The 17687-nt window shown below is 34.2% G+C and overlaps 1 protein-coding gene across 1 annotated transcript in view; it reads right to left on the minus strand.

Annotated features, from left to right (window-relative positions):
- LOC112052323 (uncharacterized) overlaps positions 1-17407 on the minus strand; it is a 56472-nt gene extending 39065 nt beyond the window's left edge. The window contains exons 1-3 of the mRNA XM_052884374.1: positions 17148-17407; positions 4227-4350; positions 816-1130 (exon numbers count right to left, since the gene is read on the minus strand). Of these exons, the coding sequence (XP_052740334.1) occupies positions 816-1130; positions 4227-4350; positions 17148-17205 (497 nt within the window). The 5' untranslated portion in view covers positions 17206-17407. The remainder of the gene's footprint in view (positions 1-815; positions 1131-4226; positions 4351-17147) is intronic.
- Between the last annotated feature and the right edge of the window lie 280 nt (positions 17408-17687).

Genomic DNA, 17687 nt, shown 5'->3' on the forward strand with positions numbered 1-17687 from the left:
GGTGAATAATCCCCTACAACGTCTATGAATTCCACTGTTAGAGCCTCGATATAGCTCCACTATTTGGGATTCGAACTTGCCCGTTAGTCTTTGTACATTTTACGTATCCATTTCTAGAACAATATTTTTGCTTAGTTGAAGGAGAAAGGAGAGTATTAATCATATTTAATACGAATATTTAAAAAAAAAACTTTCGATTTGAAAAATTGTATAACTTTAAACTACCAGATCAACTCAGTCTTAGCCAATACAGAATCTTCTCTATGTGTGTTTACCAAAAAAACTAGCCAAATTAACGTATGGGCCGTTAATTAAGTTGTAGAAGTCTACTAAGCACTGGTTCAATGAAACAGTGTTTCCCATTGAAACCATGAGAAACCAGGAAAAAGGTTGGTTGACTTTTGTCTTATGGATGAGCCTTAGTCATAGTGACTAGGAGTAAGGTCCTCTTCAGGCACGATACATTGTTGTTACAAAAGATACAATTAATGTAAGCCTCCCCAAGATGGCGGACTTGAAATCCATCCCCATGATATGGATACCAAATGAAAAGGGAAAAAAAAATTGCTATCAGGAATACGAAAAAATAGTCGTGACTTAAATCCCATATTCGTAATTTTTAGTGCGTGCTATAAGCGTGTTCTTTAGTTTTTTAGAACTATTTAAAATTATTATAGTTTTACTTTCTTAGCCGCTTTCACCTCTATATACAAATCAGACATAACCTTCTTTCCGATATATTTGAAAACTATCAAGGCAAAAATACAAAATCATATTTATAAACAAAACTAGCAAATTCGTAGTAATACACTCACCAACATACTGTCCTCAAATAATCTTCCTGACTGGCTGCTACACTGTTGTCTGTGTGATACTGCTCTTTCTTTTGGGTATGGCTGATCATAGACAACGTGCTCTCGTAGTTTTTACTGCACACTTCATACTCTGGCCTGACTTTCTTCACGCATGTGGCGTGCCTTAAATATTCATCTTGATATTTCCCTCGTGTACAAAGTTCTTGTACCACATCAGTTATGCCGGCGTATATGCGTCTAAACATCACCTGTTCATTCTTCTCCATACAAACTTCGGTGTAGTTGTCGATGCACTTTATACCAACTCTCAGCTCGCTGGAACAAAATTAACTAATTATAACATCTTATACGTTGCACTTTGTAGTTGTTGCTTTGTTGTTTGGAACACTATGCGGGAAATTGTTAATGAATTCAAAGCTCGATTACACTTTAATATTATTTTTGTTCACACAGGTAGCGTGTAACGCGCGGTTAAGGAGGGACTTTATTTTGACTCAACAAAAGGGACTTCATTCAGGACTCAACACCCTGTAGTCATGGGTTGGAGCCTTGCTCGCTGGTTGTCATACCCATTCTTCAGTCGTTTCGACTAAATAAGTGGAGTTGAAAGTTACTAAGTATTGGTAAAATAAAAGTTTTTATTTAACTTTTCCCTAGGTCAAATCTTGGACCCTGAATTAGAACCGTGGTCCCATTTAAGCTTCTAAGATTTGACCTTAATTCCCAAGATTTTGAGGTGTCCTGCATTCGATTAGATTCAAGTTCTGTATACTAAAATGCAATAAGTATCTACAATGCTGGTCTGATGATGGAGTCAGAAGTTTGTCATAGGAACTCCTAAGCCAAACCAGACAAAGCCATTGAGTTTGAGCTCATTTGTCTTGGCGAACTGTGCTGCTACGTATTGGAGCATTTAAGTAAATTATTATTTATTGTCTAAAATCTCATTTATTATTTTATAGTTCTATGGGCCAAGCATGCGATCAAGTGAAGAGAATTAGACGAAATATTGACTAATGGCGGCAGAATTCTTCCAGTGCCATCTCTATTTTTATTTTTAACCAACTTCAAAAAATAAAGGAGGTTCTCAATTCAACGCGTATGTAAATTAATGTAACTTCATTTATTAACCAATTTTGAAAATTATCTTTTTGTTTGAAAGAATATACTTCCAGATTGGTCCCATTTCATTTTCACAAAAATCGGTTTAGTAATTTTGTGTTAAAATCAAAATAACTGATGTACGTCTTGGAAGTCGGTTCCATATTTATGTTAAAAAGATTATTTATTAGTTTAGTTTTACCGCTCGTAAGTCATTTATTCATGTCATCGGTAGGCCCAACTCAATGATATCTACAATTGATCACACGCTCTCCCAAACCTACATCTCGAGGGAAATTCTAGTATAAACACATCCCGCCAATATCAGCAGTCGGCTGACATTCACGTGTTGTGGTTTTATATTTTTATACGAGAGCTTGTCGAGTGGCCGGAATTCAACCATAATTCATTTGAGTGTAGCTACACAGAAAGTAAATAAAAACTAAACTTTGACATTTAACCAAACAGATCACCATTCACCATTACTTATTCCTTCTAAGTAACACAGTGATTTTAAGAAATTAAATATCACGTGTCTCAAATAGTGAATGAAAACATCGTGTTGAACTGCATACCTGAGAGTTTCCATAATTCTCTACGTGTGTGAAGTCTGCCAATCCGCATTGGTGGTGGACTAATTTGTTTGTTTGTTTGATTGAACGCGCTAATCTCAGGAACTACTGGTCCGATTTGAAAAATTCTTTCAGTGTTAGTTAGCCTATTTATCGAGGAAGGCTATATATTGTCCCCGTATTCTTACGGGACGGGAACCACGCTAGTGAAACCTAGTATTATTATGACTTTGCGACGATCAGTCCATATAAATCAGTTAGATACCTATTTTGTTTGATTGCATAAGGATTTACGCGAAAAAGACAAATATAGTCTTATTTATTTTACATGTACACTCAAATCGTAAATTAGCATATGTATGTTACCTAAATTAATATTAGCATTGAATTTTGTCTATCAAATTCAGTAACAATAACTTTGTTGACCTAACTATTCCAACTAAGTGCCTCATTGGCTATTCAAAGGTCTAATCAAGCGGCGAACGAAGTTAGTGAGACGTACAACTAGTTCTAAATTGGTATTTACCGCAAACATGAACAGTAAATTAAGATGAACTAACAGATGTTCTAACGTAATAGTGTGCCACCTCGTTCCTGTTTGGAACTTTCTTGTGAACTTGGCGGAAATGTTACTAAGTATCATTATCAACACAGATATCCATATAGAAGTACATAAATCTAATGGTTTTAAGACCTTTCATCATCATTAACAATATGCTAAACCTAAATTCAGCTCACTGTTGCGCACGAGTCTCCTTTCAGAATGAGAGGGGTTAGGCCTTAGGCCACCACGCTGGCCCAATGCTGATTGGCAGACTTCACACACGTAGAGAATTATGAACATTCTCACGTATGCAGGTTTCCTCACGATGTTTTGTACTTTACCGTTTGAGTGATATTTAATTTCTTAAAATGCACATAGCTGAAAATAAGGTAAGGTGAATGCCCCGGAACGTATTCGAACCTACGCCCTCCGAATCGAAGGTAAAAATCATATCCGCTGGACTATCACGTCTCTTTTGAGACCATTACGTCCTTGGATTGCATTCCGAATTCTTCTATTTTATATTTTCAAAATCAGGATTTCGATTTTATATTTCCAAAATCAGGCTCAGGCTCAGGTCTTGTCTGATTTGGCTTCGACCGTAGATAATTATCATCCAAAAGACAAAAACATCATATGAGGCCGAGTCGTATATCTATCCTTTATAATGCCGATCAGAGATGCGGGTAAAATAAACTTGGGAACTTGATCGTTGCGGGCGGTAAGTTACAGTCGCCAAGTTTCGTCCCCGAAGGTATTACGTTAAAACTATTTTTGTAGAAAAAGTATCAAAGTTAAGAAGATTTTGACTGTTTAGAATAATAAAGAAACCTCTCAACGTAACTCTGATGTTTTATTTATTCCTTCACGTGTCATATTATTCTCAAAATTTGTATTTTACAAAAAGGGGGCGGTATTTGTTGACTTTACCCTATCTTAGACTGTGTCGTCACTAAAAAAAATCAGGTGCTATCACACTCAAAAGGGGTTAACTTGATAAAAATAAAAAAAAATTCAAAGCTCGATATTTTTGTACACACAGTTTTAAAGAAGCATCTTTAACTCTCAAGTTACTTTGACTGAACAAAAGGGACTTTATCCCTTTTAGGGACCAATCATGGGATAGTGGATAATGGATGGATTGTTTAAAGAAGATAAACTTTTGTTTAAAGAAGATTACTATAGATTACTTACACACAACTTTTGTCCAACTCTTCTCTTGTTAACGCAAATGATATTTCTGGTGAACTAAGAACTGGTAATGCCATGGAACAGCGTTGGAGCCCCTCTTCTTTGTTACAGTTCGCTTTTAGGGCATCTGTGGACAAATAAATACATTTCAATATATTTATAGGTATATGTCTTTAAGAAATTAAATGCACGTGTCTCAAACGGTGAAGGAACACATCGTGAAGAAACGTGCATACGTGTGTGAAGTCTGGCATTCCACATTGAGCCAGCGTGGTGGACTATTATGGCAGGGTCCACAAATCTACATCGTACGCACCGAGCGCATCACATTGTACAGATTTTACTTACCGTAAAAGTAAAAAAACCGTTTGTTGCGATGCGTCTGATACAAATGCGGATCTGTAGACGCATACCTAAACCCTCTCATTTTGAGAGGACGTGAGACTCGTGTGACTCGATAGGTCTATGTCCTGCAATGGATGTCCATCGGTTGATGATTCTTTTAGCGGACTCAGAGGTGATTACAAAAATAAGAAAACTAATGTCGAACAAAGGTATTCATAACATTTGTCAGGACAAGTTAATTAACAAATCAAACTGTAACCAAAATAAGACCCTACAGTGGCAGAGAATGACCTTGAGTGAAGTCACGCACTTGTGAACGATGTGTGTAGGGTTAAAGGCGCCTTTGACAAATATCTAACATATCTATCCCCTTTTCCACTCAAGTCACTCTCCCCGCCTATCCCAAGTAACCCATAAAGAATTACACAACAAGAGATATGGACGGCTCGAACGCCTCGAGTACACTGAAGCCATCCGTACCGCAAATGGTTGCAACGCGGCGATAAAAATTATTCTGATACTGTTTTTTGATATGCTTTCTTATTAGGTCAAGGATCAACAATGAGCTTTTGAATTATTAGTGTTTCCTGTTTTACATGTCTCATATTGTCATGTCATGTTTTTAATGTAAAAATCGTTTCAGACGACTTTCCCAACGTTAAGCTCAACGATATATAGAGTCCTTAACCATTAAGCTTTGGCGTTAACAATGCGATAATGTAAGTTAGATAATAATAATTAAAAAGAATAATATTTAGCACAAACTGCAAACAGGTAGCTATACCGTACACGTGTTGTTATAAAAGTAGAACAGGTGAAAAGGATATAGTGAATACTGTTTTTGCCTCAAAGCGAGCGATAATGATCAAACATATACATCCATATCTCTACATACGAGTATTAAGCGGGTAACGATTCCCGAGCGACGAACATTGCTGGCTTCGATTTTGGGATAACAAGAATTTAAAAGAAACGGTAAAAAGGTACTAAGCATTTAAAATAATATAAAAATATTATTTTTTATATAAAAATATTATGCACTAATGCAATAAAATTCTTACTCTATCTATATCTATACTTTAATAAATCTGTAGGGAAGTCAACTCTGTACATGAAATATGTTTCCAAAATAATTACTATCAGGGGGTGATTAGTGATCGATACTGATGCCAAAAATGCAATCAGTAAAATTTTTGTCTGTCTGTATGTTCGTTATAGAAACAAAAACTACTCGATAGATTTTAACAAAACTTAGTACAATTGTTCTTCATACTCCTGGGCAGGTTATAGTATACTTTTCATTACGCTGCGATCAATAGGATCAGAATAGAATAATAGAAGAATAGATTCAGAGCAGTAAAGGGAAATGTTGGGAAACCGGGAGAAGTTACACCATTTTACAGCGATACTACTGTAAGGGCTGGATTAAAGAAGTCTAAGAGCAGACAAAGTCGCGGGCAAGCGACATCCAAAATTATAAATACGAAAGTAATGCCTGTTTTTTTTATAATAGGTAGGTACTTCCTAAATAAAACCTGGGTTGTATAACAACCTACTATGTAATCAAGCTATTAACGTTCATCTGCTGATAATGATAATGATGATGAAGTATACTGTAATTCGGTGGTACCCTCAGACCAATTACTATAGGACCTGCCTCGCTAGACGTTACCCCTCTGTCAAAAATATATGATCACGATTTGAATTGTTTTATACAAACTGCGTCTATAGAATCGATGTTTCATTGTGTTAAAATTATACGAGTGTGTATTACGATTTATATTTATAGCTGTGTGTAGTGTAAGGACACAGGATATATTTATCGGTGTTAAATATTTTCGATGTGTGAATTTACCACGTCCCCCTCAAAAAACAGACAATGTTGTTGGTGAATTTGAATGCAAAGTCCAAAGGTATTTAGTCTGAGCTGTTACCTAATAAAAAATATAGACACAATTTTGGTATGGCAATAAGATAAGAAATTCTCAACTTATGTCTTGATCTCCTTGTTTGGAATTCACAGCTTATAATGAACCCGTTTTTTAAAGTAAATTGTTAATTTAAAAAGCCAATTCCGTGTCACAGAGTTTTCTGGTAATACCAACTCTTTTTATAACCGACCAAAATGCATTCAAAATATGTTTAATCAAAAGCCACATCGATGAGCAACGATTATTATCACCAGACCTCGCCTTTCATTTCATTATCTAAGGAAATGTGATAACTACACGGAATATTGTTTTGGTTTACAGATAAGTAGGCCAACGAAATTATTATACATAAAAAAAATTGTTGCATTAACCTCGACAGGGTTAAATATAATAATTCTTACAACAAACATTAAAATTAACAATAAGTTGTTGTATGAGATTAAATACCCCTTTAGAGTTTAAATACAACAACTTATACAAACAAACTAATTATAATTGTTGTAGGTTATAGTCATCATCGTCATTATCAACCCATATTCGGCTTAAAATTTAATTAACTCTGAGCTCGAGTCTCCTTTCAGAATGAGAGGGGTTAGGCCAATAGTCCATCACGCTGGCCCAATGCGGATTGGCAGACTTCACACACGCAGAGAATTCGATCGAAAAACGATCTTTTTCCTTCACCGTTTGAGACACGTGATATTTAATTTCTTAAATAGTAGTTATAGTACGGGTCAAAACTTACAATGCTTAGATACTTTTTTATTCTACTTAGGTATATTTTTAAAAAAAATCTGGCCCCATTTTAACCTGGATTTGTGATTTAGTAAAAGAGCTTAGAACTATTTTCGAAGATAGATCAAGCGAAGAACTTAAAGGAACATGTCTAATTAAGGGCAAATGAAACAAAAACTGTTTTTTTAATTTACGGCGACTTAGCTAAACGAATATCTCAAGACTACGAAGATGAATATCTCAAGATAAGTTAGTAGGTAATAGGTCTAGTTAACAATCATTATAATATACTTAATACTATTCATCATTCGGCACCGATAGATTTTATTTCATCAGTCTATTTTTATAAACTTTACAATCCTTAATTTATAAACGATGGCAATATTGTTATGCTGTTAACTTTATCCTAATATATGCTAAAAAAATATTACCAAATTTTTAGACGTCGGTACTCACACTCTGAAAGAAAAGCCCACTGTTCGTACTGTTTATATTGTACGTATAGGCTACAACGAAATAGAGTTATGTAATGGATATACTATTGATAACATTGCCCTCGAAGATCATAATAGACTTTACGACTCAAACTCCATTCATTGTAAGATAGACAGCTGCCAAAAACCATCGAGAGGAAAATAATTAATACATCCGTAACGTATTACATAGACCAGGCGCTGTAAGGTGCTGAGTATGCACAATTTGAGGACCGTATTCTTACAGTACAGTATTGAACTCAGAAAAGCTTTCAGATTACGATTAGGCATGTTGCCAGTTATACCCTATCCTCTTTGGTGTCGAGGGTATGAACTAATAAATGCTCAGTATCAGTGTTATTGCTTGTTTCATTAAGAACATCCAATTTTTTAGCATGACATGATTTGATGACATGTTATTTAATTTCTTAAATTGATTTTATTATAGGACTCAAAAGTGATTACTAATATAAGAAAACTAATGTTGAACAAAGGTTATGATTCACAACACTTGTCAGGACAACTAAATTAACAAATCAAACTGTAACCCAAATAAGATCCTAGAATGGCAGAGAATGACCTTGAGTGGAGTCACGTACTTGTGAACGATGTGTGTAGGGTTAAAGGTACCTTTGACTGTTAACAAACACTCCCCTTTTCCACTCAAGTCACTCTCCCCGCCTATCCCAAGTAACCCATAAAGAATTACACAACAAGAGATGTGGACGGCTCGAACGCCACGAGCACACTGAAGCCGACACTAGATCGAGCGACATCACTGTCACAGACTACTATATCCTACACTATTTATTAACAACATGTAAATTTAAATTTTAACATTAACAGCTAATCTATTAAAAACACAAGAAAGTTAAAAACAATCAGTTTTAGAAAAATCAGTTCTAAAAAGACTCTAATTTATATTACGAAAAAGGTCATAACATACTTTACGTCACGAAAAAAATAGAAGGGTTGTACAGGGCCCCTGTACAATACAGGGGATCAAAGTTTGTAGGAAAACTCATTCATTTTTCAAGATACATTCATAAAAAAGGTTATACATACATAATTATGTACTATCAGACAAATATGTATAAATCAATAATCTCTGGATCTGCTGAACCGATTTACAGATAGATAAAAATCCACGTTATTTGTGAGTGTCATAGACTATATTTCATCCCCGTATTGTCACAGGAACTGGAACTACGCGGGTGAAACCGCGGCGTGTCTAGTATGCATTTATGCAATAAGACAAAAAAAAAAAGAGTTGAATAATGAACGTGCACTTCGAATGAAAACTTGTTAACAATAAATACTTCCATAGTAATTAAAGACTATATTGATTTAACAAAATTGACACAAGTGGTGGTCTTACACGAAAGCATAGAATAGAATGGTTATTGGTTGTTCCACGTTATCTGTCCAGACATACCGATCACATTCACGGCTCACGTCATTCAGATCTCGTTTCACGAGGTGCGCATGCGCAGGCAAATATTTGTTTTGGTGTGATTGGAAAATTTAACGCACGAGAGAGATAATGTTAATCGAAACTTTAAAAGTTAAATGTGGGCTAGTAAATGAGCTTCATATAAATTAACTTTACGTAATAATATTTGTTGTAGGACCAACAGAGAAAATGATTAATAATTTGGACGTAATTTTAGATTACACAAATGTTACTTATCAAATGCACTTAGTTTATGTATGAACTAGCTAGACCCGACAAATTGTCCTGCTATAGAACACTTTCTAATTATAAACCGCAATAAAAATATGGTTATGCATGATGCCTGCTATGATGAGTCTTTTATATAATCGATGTAGGAAGGTCAATGATTACCTACATCGATTTCCCGAGATTTTGTATTTCGAGTAAGTATTCTATAGTTATCTTTATGTCTTAATTTCTCCTGTACATGTAAACAAAACAATGATTCAAAACCATAAAACTGTTATTGAGTTTTAGCCTTACAGACATAGATTTAAAAAGAAAGCTTACAAACGAGCTATTCATTCAGAGTCATTCACAGATTGTTAACCAGACAAGTTCAATTGACTTTAGGACCACATTTTACATGCTCAAAATATGTATGATACAGGTAATCCTTTCACTAATTAGTATTATGGCATTGGCCTCAAAATACGGTGGCCGAAGAGTCTCCAGCGTAACCAGTTTATTATTAACAGTGCCATTTACAACGCAACACATTCCAACGACATGGTGGGGAGCCAAGCCCACGTTGTCAGCTCTTTCTATTGGTTGGCCGACATCGTATGATCTCTTTGTATGTGTTTGTTTAGTTTACACGTTTGCGTTGTAGTGTGTTGAACGGCGATGTCGTAGATCGGAGACTAATTTAGACTCCGTTCTGTTATTTCAAATGATTGAATTGATCTCGTGGATGCCGTAGAAAAACAGTATTGCCTTGACACGACGATAAGTTTTCCATTCATTTGATTGACCATACATACACCTACAATTTAGTTATTGATTTCCTTATTAGTTATTACCATCTCTTATGGACTACAAGGCGCGTTTGGAACCCTCGTAACTTTAATTTTAAGTTTTCGATTTTACTTACCACCATTAAATAAAATCAAGACAAAACTTGACGTTTCAAAAGTGCTTGTAAACTAAGCCTAATTGAAAGAAATTAATTTTTGATTTATGTTTTATTACCTGTTTATTATGTTAAATCAAAAGTTAAAATATTTGATTTTCAATTGAAATAGGTAGGTAGTTCGAAATTTCCGGAATTTAATTTCCCAAAACGTACATTTTTGAGATTGGCAAACGCGGATCCCGCTAGGAATCTAATTCCTAAGCTTGGTAATATGGACTTTGATTAATTTGAAGCTGTGGATTTAAATGTTACTTAATGGCATGAATTATAGATGCATTTTTTTATTTTGATAGTTAGAAATTTGGAATTTTTACCTTATCGTTGAATATGTTTAGTTTTTTGAGTAAAAAGTAGCCTATGTACGAATGTAAATTAATTGCATCAAAATAAAAAAATGTTATTGTGTAGCCTAGTAAATACAATAAAAAAATCGGTTGTCTGTTAAGTCGGTTTACTAACAATAGTTGAACGTGACAACGTCATAAGAAAGTACTGATGGAACGGTGGCATTTTCCAAAGGAAAATGTTAATTTATCTAAAATACTGTTTAATAATCTTCATAGGCCAGAATATACTTTATTTCTTGTAAAAAAAAGTTGGCAATCCTAAAGCGAGGGAACGACGCATGACGTCATCTTTTTTGCGAGTGTGCAGCCAGCTCCATCGAATTATAAGACTTTGTCACGTCAAAAACATATTTTTAAAGATAAAATAGCATATTTAGACGTCTGTAGTTCTTCGAAAAGATACGATTGTTTGATGAATTAGTAACCTATATCAAGAACGCGTATATTTGTTTAATGGCGTATCTTTCCATTACAGCCGACATAGATACGAGCTACGTATATACATACTTCCATGGTTTGTTATTATTGTGTCGCGTTACTTTGATTCTGCTGAGATCTTGTCAAATATCCCAATACATTTTATTTTATCGTAATGTGAAAGATAACAAGCCTACGTGTTTCTGGTATCTGGTGTGTTACTTTTGAAACTATGAATGGATAAGTAGCATCTGGTTTTTTAACCGATTTCAAAAACAGGAGGATCTCAATTTGATTGGTGTGTGTTTTGTTTTTGTGACATTGATTTCAAAACAACTGATTTTTATCTCATAGTATAAAAAATATCTAAATAGGTATTGCGTCAAATGATTTGGAAGTCCCGGATATAATATATCCGGTGTAACATTCTCAACTGAGACTTCGTAATATGTTAAAAATGGGAATCCTTCCGCCTATTTTATTTTATTTGATATTTTTGGTGCTAAATAAATAAAGATTATAATATCCTTCCTACCAGTTTATAATATCTTAGCAAAAATTTCATAATCGAATTAATAGGCATTAGAATTGATTGCGGAAATAATTTTTAATTATTTTTCATAAAAATTACATAACTACATAAATGTAATATTTTTCAACAGCTATTTTCGAGTTAGTTAGTCTGTTTGTTTAGGTGTTCTCAATGAAGGTTACATACGAGCACTTGAGTAGGTAAGTAGGAGTGTTTAATCACAGTTTAATCATTTATGCCCAATATTAAAAAGATTCCCATTTAAAATTGCAGCTAATTTGTACTCAGATCAATAGGGATGATGACAGTTTTTTTTAATTGTATATAAATTAGGAGTATGCTAATAGTAAAGCAATTTTGTAAAAGTAACAGGGTATCTGCGATCATTACTTTGGAGCTACAGGGTTAGGTTAAGGGGTCAGATTTGCGGCGCTGCCGCGGATCCCTATAAAACGCCCCATACAAAATGGTAAGATTTAATGACGTCGTAGGTCCATAATGATCGTTAGATTTGTATGGGCGGTCAAACAAAATTACTGATATCTTTGTTATTTGTGCGTTTATGTTTATAATTCATTTATTAAAAAATGTCACATTCAATGTAAGGAAGCTAAAACTATGAAATTTCATCTAATTATGTTAAAAAAATTTAAAAGATTTTGAATCAAATCAAATCATTTCAAAAATCATTTATTTCAAGTAGGCTCAGTTTACAAGCACTTTTGACACGTCAGTTGACTATTTGTAAAGATTCTACCACCGGTTCGGAAGGCAGGTTCTGCTGAGAAGAAACCGGCAAGAAACTCAACAGTGGAAGCTGATCCAAAAATTTTAATTTTAATTTGAAATTTTATAATCTTATTTATTTAGCAAATATCCAGCCAATCTTTGTTTTTTATTTATAAATTAGTTAACATTAACCTTATTTACCTGAATCGTAATCCGTATCATAAAAATCAATATATTCAAACCTAGTCATCATCCCCATACGAAAACTTTATTTAAGTTTTGGGAGATGGAGTACTTAGTTAGTATATTTTAATTAAGCTGTAATTATATATAACAATGCTACATAAATTACAAATGTTCTTTATCACACAGGTCAATTGCGAACGTTAATGAAGACACATAGTCATATCGATTTATCGGCCATTATAAATTAAGCCGTTTCCGAAATTAATGTATTTGAGCCGACGCATTAGTGGTTTAATATGCCAATAGAATCATTAACGGTAATAGATCACTACTGAATATTTTATATTAGTAAACCCTGAATATTATTGTATCAGATATCTATGTATATACAATAAGTACATAATTAGTTTAAAATGTTCGCTTAAATCTTCTAAACTACCTATTCAGCAGATTTTAGTTCAGTTTGCAGCAATAGAGAAAAATAGAATAATTCAAGAGATAGGTTTCTATGTTTTATCCTTGATTAAAATCTCACCTGATGGTAAGTAATAATACTATCTAATTGGAAGCGAGCTAACTCGTTAGTGAGTTGGATGAAAATCCACACCCTTTCAGTTTCTACATGACATCGTACCGGAATGCTAAATCGCTTGGTTGTACGTCTTTGCCGGTAGCGTGGTAACTAGCCACGGCCGAAGCCTCCCACCAGTCAAACTTGGACCGATTAAGAAAACCTCAATTGGTCCAGCCGGGGATCGAACCCACGACGACGCGGAGGCCGTCAAAATATAACCACATATAACATACTATATAATATTATAGTACAGAAAATACTATTTCGTCCCGGTTGACAAAGATTGGAGGGCGTGGAGTATGACAAAGATATCCCGTAGTATAGACTATAGTGTTTTTCAGATAGCATGGGTGGCATGGGTAAGGTGACAGTCCGTTTCACTCTTGAAAGTTTGCCGCGATTTACGATAATAGTACCTACGTATCATGAACGTCATAAGGCAACTGTCACCGCGCCTAATCCTACTAATACTAAACATACTAATACTAAACCGTCTATATATCTAATATTAGTAGGTAGATAGCATCCGTGCGAAGCTGAGGTGGTCGCTAGTAAGTAGGTAATCATAATATATATAAATCTCGTGTCACAATGTTTGTCCTCAATGGATTCCTAAACCACTTAACCGATTATAATAAAATTCGATCCAACTTGAGAGATAGGATAGTTTAAATCTCAAATTATAGTCGCAATTTTAATTTATTGCTAATTATTTGTCTCTATAATAAATTATAAAAGAAAGTCGTGTTAGTTACTCCACTTATAACTCAAGAACGGCTGAACCGATTTAGCTGAAAATTGGCAGGGAGGTAGTTTAGAGCCAGGAGAAGGACATATGATACTTATTTTTCTGTAGGGGTAGGGTAGGGTTAGGGTTAGGGTAGGGGTAGGGTAGCGGAAAGGTAGTTGTAGGGTAGGGTAGGGCAGGGTAGGGGTAGAGTAGAGGTAGAGTAGGGTAGGGGTAGGGGTAGAAGTAGGGTAGTGTAAGGTAGGGATAGGGAAGAAGTGCAAATAAATAAATTAATAAGTCAAAGCGAGAGTAAAGGAGTTAAGGAGAGTAAAGTCAGAAAAAACCATTTTTTTCAACTTATTTTCTTTTTAGTCTTTATGTCACATATATAAATCTCTAAATAACTTCCACTTATAAATGTGGACGCTAAAAAATAACTATCCACTAGATATACGTCGTTTATTGTAGGCGTTTGGAAAAGAGCCCAAAAACGTTGACGTCTTTATACAAACAACTAAAAACATTCGTTGCAACTGCACTGGACAAGATTATAGGAAACTTCATAATGATGGGCGGAGCTCATTAATAACCCCCTACGTTAAATCGTTTTTAGGGTTCCGTAGTCCAAAAGGAACCCTTATAGTGTAGCACAGACACTATTACTACTAGAAAGCTGTAAGTTAGCATGTACATTAAAAATGTGAAAAAGTAGTAAAATAAAATAATGAAAAATATTTTTAAGGTACTTACCTCCCGTACATGTAAAGTAAGAAAGAAAGAAAGAAAGAAAGAAAGAAAAATATTTTTATTAAGTAGGAATGAATAATTTTATACTCGTTTATCTTAGTCTTGTATATACCAATACTTTTCGATTTAGGGATCCGTTTCCGTCCTTAATATTTTACATATTGAGTTTTTAAAAGCAAGTTTTTGTTAGAGTCAAGTGTCGTCACCCTCTACCGGCTAAACGATTATTTTAAAAAAAGAAAAAAAAAACCTAATTGGTAATAGCAACCTATCATATTTAAGTATTTTGAAAATGTAAGAATATCCTAAAAATTCATTTTGATCGAGATTTTCTGGTGAGAATTCGAGGAACCCTTGAGCTAGAGGATCTCGAGTCACCGCTTATGCCCTGAGCCCATCAATCACATATTGCATGCCCCAGTCCGATTGTAAAAAAAATACTACGACCTTTTACGAGGCGTAGTTTAGTGTGGTTGAGTGTTACAATATGTTTCCGGAATAAATATCTCAAGGGCTGTGACGTAACTTGTTTACAATGTAACGTTGCGTCTTATTTTATTTACTAGCTGATGCCGCGCGGTTTCACCCGCGTGGTTCCCGTTCCCATAGGAATACAGGGATAATATATAGCCTATAGCCATCCTCGACAAATGGGCTATCTATCGCTGAAAGAATTTTTCAAATCGGACCTGTAGTTCCAGAGATTAGCGCGTTCAATCAAACAAACAAACAAACTCTTCAGCTTTATAATATTAGTATAGATTTAAAGCTGAAACTCTGCACACCTTCACATTAGTTTTAACAAACAAATTAAAAACCGGCCAATTTTTTTTCTTTATAATATTTGACATATCTCTTGTTAATATGACCAATACTAGCTGACGCTGCGCGGTTTTACCCGCGTGGTTCCCGTTCCCATAGGAATACAGGGATAATATATAGCCTATAGCCATCCTCGACAAATGGGCTATCTATCGCTGAAAGAATTTTTCAAATCGGACCTGTAGTTCCAGAGATTAGCGCGTTCAATCAAACAAACAAACTCTTCAGCTTTATAATATTATTATAGATTCCTATTCCCCTCCCAACTAGTCGGGAAAGACTGTATTAGGAGTGGGTACGAAAATAGACCAACGGGGCGGAGATCGAACCACCACCACTCGGAGTTGAGTCCGACCGCTTTAGCGTTGAGCTATTGTGCTCTGCAATTGCGAGTTGGGCCACGCAAATCGTAAGGTTCCGTATATTAAGTTAGCACTTTAATTCATTATGTAATGCACAAAAATACCGATAACGGTACCCCACGGGTAGACGATCAAAAATTCATCTTCACTTTGCAATTGTATCTATATTTGAACTCGCTAATCTCAGGAATTACTGGTTTGATTTGAAAAGTTCTTTCAGTGTTAAATAGCCTATTTATCGAAGAAGGCTATAGGCTGTATTCCTACGGAAACGGGAACCACGCGAGTGAAACCGTGCGGCGTCAGCTATTACAATATAAAGTAAAAAAACCTAGGTATTTTATATGATATGATAGTTGGTCCTTATATTTGAAAATATGATGTGCTTGTACTTTAAGTAGACAGATAAATAAGAGTAGGTACCTAGGTATATGGGGAAACTTAAGCATAATATTAAACTAAGAACTTATATCCAAACTCCATGTCCCTAGATAGATATTAAAAATGAGGGTAGTTGGTATAAATCGCTATTAATTGTACAGTACACCTAACCATAATTTTAATTAACTTAATGAGAATAAATTTCATTTATAAGCTTAGAACAATATAAATAGTAATATCTTTGGAATTTCATTTTATATAAACAATAGGTAAGTAGGTAACTTTAAATAAATTGGGAATGAAATGGCATGCGTTTACTACCTTCATTTTAAATTATTTGTTGACAAACATTACTTTGGCTTTATAGATAGTTAGATACAGATAACATAATTTTAAGTAACCAGGAAACCTGGTTCTTAAGGAGTAAATTATAGTTTTTCCTAAGTATGCCTATATAATTACTTGAAAAAAAACTACTAATGCCATAACTCGATGTTTACCAACAAACAAATTAAAAATTACAGAGTTACACCCTATAAATCGCTAGTCATTCCACATCTAATAATAATTTTAATTAATTGTATTTTATATTTAAATTAACATTGTTAAAAATTTTAAAAAAGACTATGTTTAATTTATGATATGAAATATGCATTTTGGGCCTTCATTTCTAATTTGATTGTTGGTAAACAGTGCACATGGAATATGGCTTTAGTATTTATACCAACACGTTTCAAATAATACTTTTAAGAATCGAAGTTTGAATTACGAAATAAAAAATAGTTGCATTTAAAAATTTAAATTAATATAGGTAGATATTAAAATTAAAAATTGTAAAGCTTGTAAACTTAAAACTAAAATAAAAAGATAGTTTAATAGATAATAGTTAAACTATTACTAAGCAACTAGAAAATAAACCTTTCATGTAAAATAGCAGCTATATGAGCTACTGAAGTCATAATTAAAAAAATAGTAAAACATACCAACTGTATTGAGAAACAAGACGATGGTAAAACACAAAACTACAGGTCCTTTAGACATTATCACCGCTTTTTCAAGTTTAAAACAAAAAGAAAGTAACACAGAAGTACATGTATTTTTATTACAGTCACATATGACAATTAAACTAATTTATTGGCGCATTAAAATCTCACAAGAACTATTTAAATACGTCTTTCAACACGAAACTTTGCGATAAGCGAGAACAACCTCCCACACGCACTGTAAAAAATAAACTACTTGTGAAAGAATGAATGATTTGGCTGTTGCCGCGAAAACAGTAGGGATAGGAAAGGAGCGTGAATGGCTTAGAGATCTGATAATGAATGAATGTTTCAATGGACGCGTTCAGTTTTAAGACAATATTTATGTATAATACATTACACCATTTCTTATCCTAGATCATGTGTACTTATATTATATAAATTAGTTGTTATCAAAAATGGTATTTTAAATCAATTACAGCTGTCCACGCGGATGTGTTTACGTCTAAGACTAAGGAATTTCTATACTCAAATGTTTGC

The sequence above is a fragment of the Bicyclus anynana genome, chromosome 11, assembly GCF_947172395.1.
Source record: "Bicyclus anynana chromosome 11, ilBicAnyn1.1, whole genome shotgun sequence".
Taxonomy (NCBI): domain Eukaryota; kingdom Metazoa; phylum Arthropoda; class Insecta; order Lepidoptera; family Nymphalidae; genus Bicyclus; species Bicyclus anynana.